The sequence below is a fragment of the Symphodus melops genome (genome assembly GCF_947650265.1).
Source record: "Symphodus melops genome assembly, chromosome: 20".
Classification (NCBI taxonomy): Eukaryota; Metazoa; Chordata; class Actinopteri; order Labriformes; family Labridae; genus Symphodus; species Symphodus melops.
Window position 1 is genome coordinate 16,732,392 of NC_136710.1, and position 10,353 is coordinate 16,742,744.

The 10,353-nt window shown below is 40.0% G+C and overlaps 1 protein-coding gene and 1 long non-coding RNA gene across 2 annotated transcripts in view; one reads left to right on the forward strand and one right to left on the reverse strand.

The window, feature by feature from the left end:
• Positions 1–2,118: 2,118 nt before the first annotated feature.
• Positions 2,119–2,670, reverse strand: LOC306841763. Its single transcript, XR_013781582.1, has 3 exons — positions 2,565–2,670; positions 2,438–2,466; positions 2,119–2,352 (listed from the first exon to the last, which is right to left on the reverse strand). It is a non-coding gene; the product is annotated as an uncharacterized lncRNA (long non-coding RNA).
• A 3,862-nt stretch (positions 2,671–6,532) lies between these two features.
• Positions 6,533–10,353, forward strand: part of LOC306841676 (uncharacterized protein) — a gene marked incomplete at its 3' end in the record, with an annotated part of 37,928 nt that continues 34,107 nt past the window's right edge. Inside the window, exons 1-2 of the mRNA XM_079371623.1 lie at positions 6,533–6,597; positions 6,723–7,156. Of these exons, the coding sequence (XP_079227749.1) occupies positions 6,555–6,597; positions 6,723–7,156 (477 nt within the window). The 5' untranslated portion in view covers positions 6,533–6,554. The remainder of the gene's footprint in view (positions 6,598–6,722; positions 7,157–10,353) is intronic.

The following is a 10,353-nucleotide window of genomic DNA, read 5'->3' on the forward strand; positions in this document are numbered from 1 at the left end:
GGGTCGCCGGTTCAAGTTCCGATGTGGACCAAAATACTGATCATCAAGCTCAAATTACTGCCCAAGAGCGTTTGCATTAAGGGCGGCAGTAGCTCTTGGGTTGGGAACCGGAGGGTCGCCGGTTCAAGTTCCGATGCGGACCAAAATACTGAGGTTGGTCTGGTTTTTCGAGCACTGCCGAGGTGCCCTTGAACAATGCATCAAATCCCCACCAGGGGGCGCCTCCAGTGGTGGCAGCCGCTGCACTCTGACATCTCTCCATTAATGCATATGCGCAACGGGCAACAGGGCGCTGTATGCTCTGCAGTGCAGTTATCCTTGCATTAACGCACCGCGTGTTCTGTTGCTTTGTGTCTTTTCGATACATATGCACAGGCACAAATGCCCTCCATTCTTTTTGTTAGTCTTACCCTTCCTCCCATAACTGCTAGTATTTACAAAGTATTTCTTCTCTAACCTGGTACCCAGGTTGGTCAGAACATTTCTTTAAGACCTACAGTAGCACACTTACAAGGTTAGTTTATTCATCAAACACAAACTATTTAGCTAAGAAGCAAAGTTTAATACCATGCAAGGCATTTTTGGCCCTCTCTTACACTTGGCAACAAACAGTATCGCAGTGCAAGTGTTGTTGCTATAGTATTACTTTCATTTCCGTACCAAACCTTGTGAAGACAACTGCACAGAAGCCCACAATGAGCATGTTGGTCTTAAAATAAGTTGTGGTCAGGTGCACAGTTGACGCATTGCTATCATATGACAAGGAGGAAACTGCTCCAAAGCAATGTTGACTGCTTTGATGCATGTTACACCTAAAGCACCTCTGAATAATCAGAGTTAGTCCAACCTCTTCAAGCGCTGCGTCTCACTTAGCACCCAGATATGGTGTGTTGTTTAACCAGCAAATTTAGAAATAGATTTTTCACCATGTGGTTGAGACGATGTGCTGTAGAAGGTTTGTCATGGGGTGTTTTCAGAAAGAGTGCTGAGCTCCTATTGGTCAGCTGTGGCTTGGTTGGACCTGAGGTGTGAAAGTGCTTTGAGTGAGATAGCTAGAAAAGCATTATACAACCTCATTTCCATATACAATCAATCAAAGTATATTTCTAGAACACATTTAAAACAACCTTGGTTGACCAAAGTGCTGTACAGGCAGAAGTCACACTATAAAAAGACAATTAAAATACAATAAGTAGGAAAATTAAAGAAAAAGATGTCAAAATGTCAAGCTCAGTTTGTATTAAAAGCCAATGCTTTTCTACTACTATAGCTTTACTATTACCATGTACATTTCAATGGTAGCATGTGTTCATCATATTTTCGTTATTTAGGTCGTAACTGATCCAGCTGAAAATGTCTTGTTGTGTCTATGATGTATCAAGTACATTGTAACTGTCCATGAGCTCGAGTCTTTACAAATGTACCTCTTTTTTTTTTTTTTTACCTCAAACATCTTCCCAGTTGATTCGAATAGATGTCATGGATGAATCATGAAAATAAGTTTCCCTCAAAAGCACAGCTTGAGCAAAGTTTACAGCTCAGCATTATAGAAAAGCCATAGAAATACAGACTGGCTGTAGAGTACTCTCCTCTCTGCTGAGTGAAAAGGTGTTAGACCATATTCACAGAAGCCTGGAGATAAATGGTTCTGTGAGATATATATGTCACCCTGAACTTGATTATTTTATTCTTGTTTGGATATTGATTTGCAGTTTATTAGTGACAACAACAACAACAACAAAAACAAGCTGCCTGTTTAAAGTTGAGTGCTGGGTCTGATGGTGTGCAGTGCATGATGCTTTTTTTTTTCCACTATGCTTTGTGATGGCAGCTTTGCAGAGGTGCTAAATGCTGAGGCCTGAGAGCAAGGTCTCGAACTTCCTCCAATGGAAACTCAAGGTTTCACCACCTTCACCACATGCGTGAGATGTAACTGTTGAGAGCTGGCTGTAGATTGAAAGAAACACCCTGTGTGTGTGAAAGAGGTTTAGCAGGATATTTATAGATTACATGGGCTCTCATGAGCATGCTTTGTCCTTTTTTCAATCCAGTCTCGTACTGTGTGCATTCATGATGACCCAACTGTCATTTATCCACCATTAAACCACTACAACCACATTGCACTAAATATTGTTTATTTTCATCAATGGAATTTTCTGTTGTACAATTACTTGTGCGAAATGACTGAACAGATGAGTTAAAAGTAATAAAAACATAAAAAACAGTCCTTCTTCACTTCCTTCTCACTCCAGAGTAAACACAGTCTGACGTCACGTTCTCCTCTTGGCAATGCCGCTTAATCCTTCTGTTCAGACTCAGAGCTGCATAGTGGAGATGGTCTGCATCATGGCTCTGGTAATGACAAAGTGGAACAGACCATGTAAAAGATGTGAACCCAAAAAGTAGCTCGTTTTCATGAATTTTGCTTCTAGCTTACATTTATTTCACCTCCCGTCGCATCAGACGCTGCAAATAAGAAACAGTTTCTGTAAATCAAGGTTCATAATGGATCGAGAAAGGCCAACACAAGACAATTCTTGGCCCATTTATTCTAAAAGTTTTACCTTTGCAGATGGAGCATGACTTCTTCTTGATCTTTTGCATGATAAATGCCAAGACGAGTAGAACAATGATGAAAAGTGCCAAAGCCACACTCAAGAAATATGCAAGGAGAGGGGGGACTTTGGCAGTATATCCTAAATTGCAGTCAAGATAAAAGAAGTCTCACATCACTATTTGTATTTTATTTGAACAGAAATAAGAAAAACAAAAGCTTGCATTATAAACTGAAAGAATTTACCTCCAATCCATACTCGTGTTCCGTTTCCAAAGACTACCTCCCCGCATGAAGCCAGAGCACAGTAGTACATCCCTTCATCAGAGGAGCTCACAGACTTTAATGGGAGGTTTAAAGTGCAGTTTCTCATGTGAGACCCTGAGTCTTTAATACACTCCCCTGCATTGTGATACATGATTGCAGGCTGAGCTGCACCACGTCTGAACCAGTAGAAGCTCTGATCATCGGCACATGGTTCAGTCTGCACTGTGCAGCTCAAATTCACAGAATCTCCCATCGAGAGCGGCCCTAACGCTGACTGATGAACGACAGTTTGGGTGTTGGCTGATGACGATTTGACATGCAGAAAGACTCCTTTCCCAAATTCAACTGTGTCGTATTCTAAAATCCCACAGAAGTATGATGCTGAATCTGACAAGAGAACGTCTCTGATTACAAGATTATTGACGCCTCCTTGTCCTACAACTTCATACCTGTCTTTGTACGCTGGGGAGATGGAAGCTTCTCTGCTGCCTGTCATCAGTTTTGATATGATGAAAGGTTTGCCTCCCAAGCGCTGCTGGTACCAAGTAAAGTAAGTCACAGCATCGTTCTCAAATGAGCAGTGCAGAGTCACCTTCTGTCCGAGTGTTACCGTGATCAACCCGCTGTCCTGTTTTACATCAGAGGTAACCGCTGCAACCTGATCTGGAAAGATATTAAAACGTGTTTCCACGAATGATAAAACCTCATCAATCTCACTTTTCAACATAGTTTCAGGAAATCAAGTCTTGTATACTCACAGATTTTACTGATAAGGAACAGAAAAAGGTGAAGTGACATCGTGGCTGCACTGTGTGCTGACTGACGCTCTCAACTTTTTCACACGAAATGAAGGCTGGTCGTGATTGGCTGATGGTTTGCTTTACACTCAGATAAGTGATTGGTTAAACAGAATCTGATCTGGTGGCCAGAGGTGATAGTGAGCCTCTGTAGTTACATCGTTTCTATTTGTCAGTAAATTGGAGGACAGTGGGTGTGATGTGTTTCTATATAATTCGAGGACATTTCAGCTCCCAGGTGATTCTCTCAATCAGGAGAATTTTTGGCTCTGGTCTTCAGTAATGACAAAAGTTTTTCATTGCCTGTCAGTTGAAGATGAGCTGAATTGATTATTTATAGGATGTGTGTTTTCTAAGGGGGGTTGGTAGAATGGAAAAGAGTTGGATGGATGAAGAGAAACAGCAAAAGTGCTTGTTATTCATCAACAGACTGCAACCATCACATTAATAAGTTTGTTTCCTTCTCTTTGCCGTTGGTAGACTCAGACATCTCTGAACAGGAAAGTTGGACACATAGATCCTGCAGCCACATGTCCGATGTGTCCTTGGGCAAAACTAACCCTCAGTTAATCCTGCTGCTTCGGCCGCGGCATGAGTGTGTGTGAATGGCTCATTTAAAACCAAGGGTCACTTTACATAGCAGCTTCTGCCATCAGTGTGTGAATGGGTGTCAATGTATCAGTCTTTATTTGTATAGTGCCAACAGTTTATCTGAGGAAGTATAATTCAGGGAGTGAATGTGTTGGTGCAAGTGCTTTGAATCAGAAGAATAGAAAAACTCCATATAATATTTAAAGCATCAAGCTTCTGAACTTGGTGTTCCTCAAGACCTTTGGGGTGGCAGTAGCTCAGTCCGTAGGGACTTGGGAGGGTCGCTGGTTCTAGTGGACCAAATACGGAAATTTGTTGTTTGCTGGAGAGGTGCCCTTAAGCCCTTGAGCAAGGCACCGCATCCCCTCCCCCCAGGCCCGCCCCTCCCTACACGCAGAACACGCGCTGTGTGTAGGGCCCCGTGATCCATTGGGGGCCCATTTTGCGCAAGTAAATTGAATTTACCTCGGGATCAATAAAGTATCATCATGCTCTGCAAATGCGCAAAGGATGCAAATGCATTTTGCTGCGTAGAGCACCGCCACCAAGTCAGCCTGAGGCAGGAGAGAGAGAGAAACAAAAGAGACGCTATGAAGTGCGAAGAATCACCATCTGACCAATCAGCTGTCAGATGGGCCAGTAGGCAGCTGTTTGCAGGTAGAGAGTAGAGAGAGAGAGAGATGGCTTCCAAACGTGAATACGATTCGGGAGCTAGCAATAGAAAGAAAAAGTCCAAACAGGAAGACGCTCGTGCTTGAAGGTGGGTATGTTGTTGAAATAACAAAGAAATAACTTTGTGGCATATAAACATGAACTGCTAGCATGTCTACTTGTGCTAATCATGAGACAGAACAGATAATAATTGTGTTGAGATGTGCACTGGACATTACATTTTCAAGTGGCCCTGATGACCATTTATTAAATGTCTTGTTAACTGAATATTTTCAGCTTTATTGAAAAAAAGGAGTTTTTAATTGACCAGTTGGTGGTCATATGTTGGCTCAGGTTTATAGCTTATCAATCTATGCTTTTATTGTTCCACTTTTGATAGAGGCTGTTTATTTGATTCGTTAGTAATTGTAATTTATTATTATTATTATTATTATTATTATTATTATGTTATTGGAAGGGGGGCCCCAAAAAAAAAATCCTGCTTAGGGCCCCCACTTGACCAGGCACCCTGCACCCCCACCAGCTCCAGAGTGTCTGCCGGGGCTGCTCCGTCACTCTGACGTCTCTCCGTCAGTGCATGTCCATAGGGATCAGGTTTGTGCATGAGCCTCTGTGTGTTGCATGTTAGAGTGTAAACACCTAATTTCCGAGAGGGTATCAATATGGTAAAAAATAAATAAATAACATTTAAAAAATAAGTTAGATGACCTTTACACACAGTATTAAAAATACGCTGTCAGGGGGCTCTCAATCAAAACAAAAAAAGATGACGTTGAGTATCGCAGGGAATCATGGGAGTGATCAGATATTTTTCCCAGGTGAAAACGAACTCTGCGTTGACTGTCGTCAATACGAACCAGTGAAACCGACCTGTGGAAGAGAATGTTTGCCGACGATGTATCGGAGTATATGACATGACGTTTCTATCACAGCAGCACATATAGCATCAGTACGGCAGCTGTCAGTTACAGCTACCGCTAGCTTATACAGCAACAAGTCTGTCATGGCAGCTCATCATGGCAGCCGCAAACGAGATAGGTCCCTTTAAAACTATAAAATTATGAATTTCTCTGGCTGTGATAACTGACAAGTAATCTACATATTTCAAAGTAAACATTATAAACCACATTCTACATATCACACCTTTCAATGAGGCCATTCAGCCACCAAGAAAATATCCCTGACACGTTTGCATCAATATCTTCACAAATGGAGCCCAACTTAATGCCAGTGAAGAGCATCTTCTTGATGAAGGCTTTTTAATTTGGTGGATTTAACCTGTAAAGAAGCAAAAGAGAAGCTTCTGCAGTTTACTTGACCTTTTGTACGCTGTCTTAACCTTGAAACTGTTTGACAAAGTTCGGAACCCTGATGACAATCAGTCCATCACATATATTAGAAAAAGATTATACACGACTGTAAATCATAACTGTACTCGACACAACCATAAAACATCCTACCAATATCAAGAGCCGTTATATTCTTCATATAACTCTCCCCAAACAAACTACAAAGGACAGATGTCAGTGAACATGTGATCTTTTGTTTCCTGAAGAGGACGTATTGTGTCACATCAGGCTGACCAATCAAACGCAAGCTTGATATTCAAGAGTGGAGAAGGTATTGAGAGTCTTTTCATTCAATACAGGAACTCCAACACGTCAACATCTACAATGTTTGTCTGTTTTCTGATCCATTTGTTCTTGGGGGGAATGGGTAAGTTGTGTTTTAAAGACTACACTTTTTAAACTTCAGTTTTTCAGATTTCAGAGTATTCTTCGGCTCATTGTTCGACATAATTTCACTGATTTTGTATCTGTTTTCTCTTTAATTGACTTCAGCTCAGCTGCCTGATCAGGAACCATCTGTCTCTGTTCATCAAGAAAAACGTTTTGTCTCATCTAAAGTTGGAGACACTGTGACTCTGCGATGTTTTTATAAAGGTGAAGATTCAGCATGGCTTTACTGGTATAAACAAAGTCTGGGTCAGACACCGAGGCTTATTTCTACCTTCTACGTGTACAATACAAAAATAACTTTCCAGGATGAATTTGCAGACAAATCACGCTTCAAACTCCAGACTCAAAATAAAACAAATCACTTAACAATTTTGAATTTGAAAGTTTCAGACACAGCTACTTACTACTGCGCAAGTAGTTTTAAATTGGTATTAAATTTTCTGGAGGGAGCTGTAGTCAGTGTAAAAGACTCGGGTTGGAACGTCCCAGCTTTAATCCATCAGTCAGAATCTGAGACCATCCAGCCAGGAGGCTCTGTGACTATGAACTGTACAGTCCACACTGGGACCTGTGATGGAGAACACAGTGTTTACTGGTTCAAAACCTCTGAAGAATCTCATCAGGAAATCATTTACACCCATGGAGGCAGGAATGATCAGTGTGAGAAGAACTCTAAAACACACACCTGTGTCTACAACTTACCAATGAAGAACCTGAATGTTTCTCATGTTGGGACGTACTACTGTGCTGTCGCTTCATGTGGACACATTCTGTTTGGAAACGGGACCCAGCTGGACTTTGAAGGTGGGTAGCTTGAGTCATTCGAGTCGTAGTTAATTGTAGCTCTTGCCCAAACTTAGAGATGAAAACCCTAAAATCTGTTTCCAATGACGTCTCTCGACAGATAAGGTGACCACTCCCGCTTTAGTGTACGTCTTGATTGGAGCTTTGATATTCACCACCATCCTGGTTGTTGCCCTGGCTTTCTCATTATACAAGAAAATCAAGGGAAACATCTGTGTATGTAGAGGTAAGTGTTACATTTTTTTAGAGTTTTGACCCATTTTATTTACAGATTTTAGCTTTACAGTAAAGGTACATTTTGTGTTTCACATCTAGAGTCTCAGTCAGGATTATCTGCTCCATCAACTGGAGACGAGGTAAATGTAATCTCTTTTCAACCTTGTGAACATGTTCATAATTTCTACAAAGGACTATATAGTGATATAATTTGTACATTTCTGTATTGCTAGGGCAACCTCCTCTATGCTGCTGTAAGTGTTCATCAGCCTGATCGATCGAGAAGACAGAGAATCAAAGAAAAGGATGATTGCGTGTACTCGAGTGTGAAGCTCTAGGATTAAGCATTTCATGGCTACATTTACATTTTTAGAAACAAATCTCATCTACAATTGACATGATGCTGTTAGTGCAGTGATCAATTATACCCGAATCAGTGATTTTATTTTATCACTAACAACCACGTGGAAATAAAAAGTTTTGACTGTATTCATTATCTTATTAGGGAAGCATGATCTCTGGTTTTAGTCATTTCAGTGTCACTGTTACCAGGACAAATGAAACATTTTGCACATCTCGGTCATTGATCTGGTTATTTTGTCCTTTGGATGGTATTTAAAAAGAAAAGGAAGAAAAAGATGTCCCGGACATGAGAAGTCATTTTTTAAAAATTTGAATCATGAATAATTGAGATTTTTTTGTGTTTCCAGTGCATTAAACTTGACAACTATTGGTTTATTGAAAATACTGTTGAGCTTAATAACTCAAACGATTATTTTGATGTAAAAGGAAGTTAATGTGGGTTTTCCTTCCATTACAAAAAAATCATGAAAATGAAATCTTTGTACCTTTTTCACTTTTGCAATAAAGCCATTTCATAAAGAAATCTGAATTCTTCATTTTGTACCAAAAAAAAATCTGTTTTTACACGGTGATGGCCATCAATCACGGTGAGTGATACTGGTTCTGAACCTATATGTATTTATATAGTACATTTCCATTTGACATTAACACATGTTTGCTGAAGCATTGTGTGGTCTCTGTCAGTTGTTAATAGGACTCTTTACTTCTAAAGTGTATCATATCATACATCACAACACAGGAGAAACTTACAAAGACACCTTCAACTGATGAGTGATAGACGGTAACATTAGTTAAAATTATTTCAGAAAAAAAAGGAGCAGATTGTGTAATCTTCTTGGGCTTGACGGACATCAGATCCTGATAAATCGGCCTTGGCAGTGAAGACCCAGAAATATTTCAATAAACAAGCTGGAGTGCTGTGGATAAGGTCACATTGCACAGGGGATATATATATATATATATATATATATATATATATATATATATATATATATATATATATATATATATGCTAAGAAAAGACTCCTTCCACATTTACCTTCGCATTAATATGAAATATCTTAATGATGGTACGAATTTCTGTGAATACGTTCAGTTTGGTTACACTGTGTAGAGATGACTTTGCTGTTAGCAGACTACGATCTATTCTGAGAAGCTATGACCATATTTGAAGAGAAACACGTCATATGAGGTATCACAAAAGCATAATGAATGGCCTCAGTAGACCGTACAATGAACTGTTCCTCAAATAGAGGTTTGACATTTAAAGAGTAAAGGTGATGTGATTCTCCAGACCATGTATAGAAATATCTAAAGTGTTGTACTGTATATAATGGCTCCACATTGAACATTAAATTGTCTATCTTTCAGCCTGCACAGAGTCTCAGTGTTGTCTGTTAGATCAGAACCACGTTTGTGATATGTTGCGTTAATATTATCCAATCTGTTGATAGTCAGCTTTAGGGACAATTATATTATTCAACCCAGCACTTAACTATCTTCTTTGTGAAAACCCAATACGCCTGAGGCTAAAGGCAATAATCATAATGACTTCATGCACTCAGAGGGGTAAGGAGGCCAATAGCAGGATAGGACCTCTCATGGAGTCTATAACTGGTGGTGGTGAAGACAAAAGGAAGTGATGAGTAGTTGGTTTCTGATGTATCTGACCTCTGCTGAGCTAGAATTAGGGTGACTGGGACGGGGGAGGGTCGGGGATTATAGCAGAATATGATTGGTTTATTACTTAAAGAATGAACGCCCATGATCAGCTGATCACCAAAGCAGGGAGAGACAGGAAGTGTGAGGGGGAGTGGTTAAATTGAATGAAGAGATGAATGAATATGTGAATATAAGCAGTCTTCCTGGTTGAGCTTACCCTGAGCTCCATTACATGGCTGAACAAACAAGATGGCACCTGGATTAATGACTGGTTTGATCATGATTTTTTTTTTTTTTTTTGCACCACCAGAAGGTACCTCCCCAACAACCATGGCATTTAAAAAAAAAAAAAAAGTATAATCTTCTGTTATACCACGTGTGGCTGTGGCTACACCGATTCATTTTGAGATCATAACTTATATACCAAATTTAAAGTCTTAAATAATTACAGAAACTTCTATATCAAAGCTTCCTGATCAAATCAAGACAATATTGAAGGCACTGGAGAAGGACGGGACCTCAGTCAGTAGTTGGGGTTTTTCATTGTTTTAAAGCAGCATTAATTTGTTAAATCTCTGTCCCTTTAAGTTGTGTATCAAAGAGATTCAGAGCCACTCTGCCTTATGTTAGTTTTGGACTCAATTCAAGTCAAAACTAGAAGTGGGAACTGCAGATAAAGGCACCACTT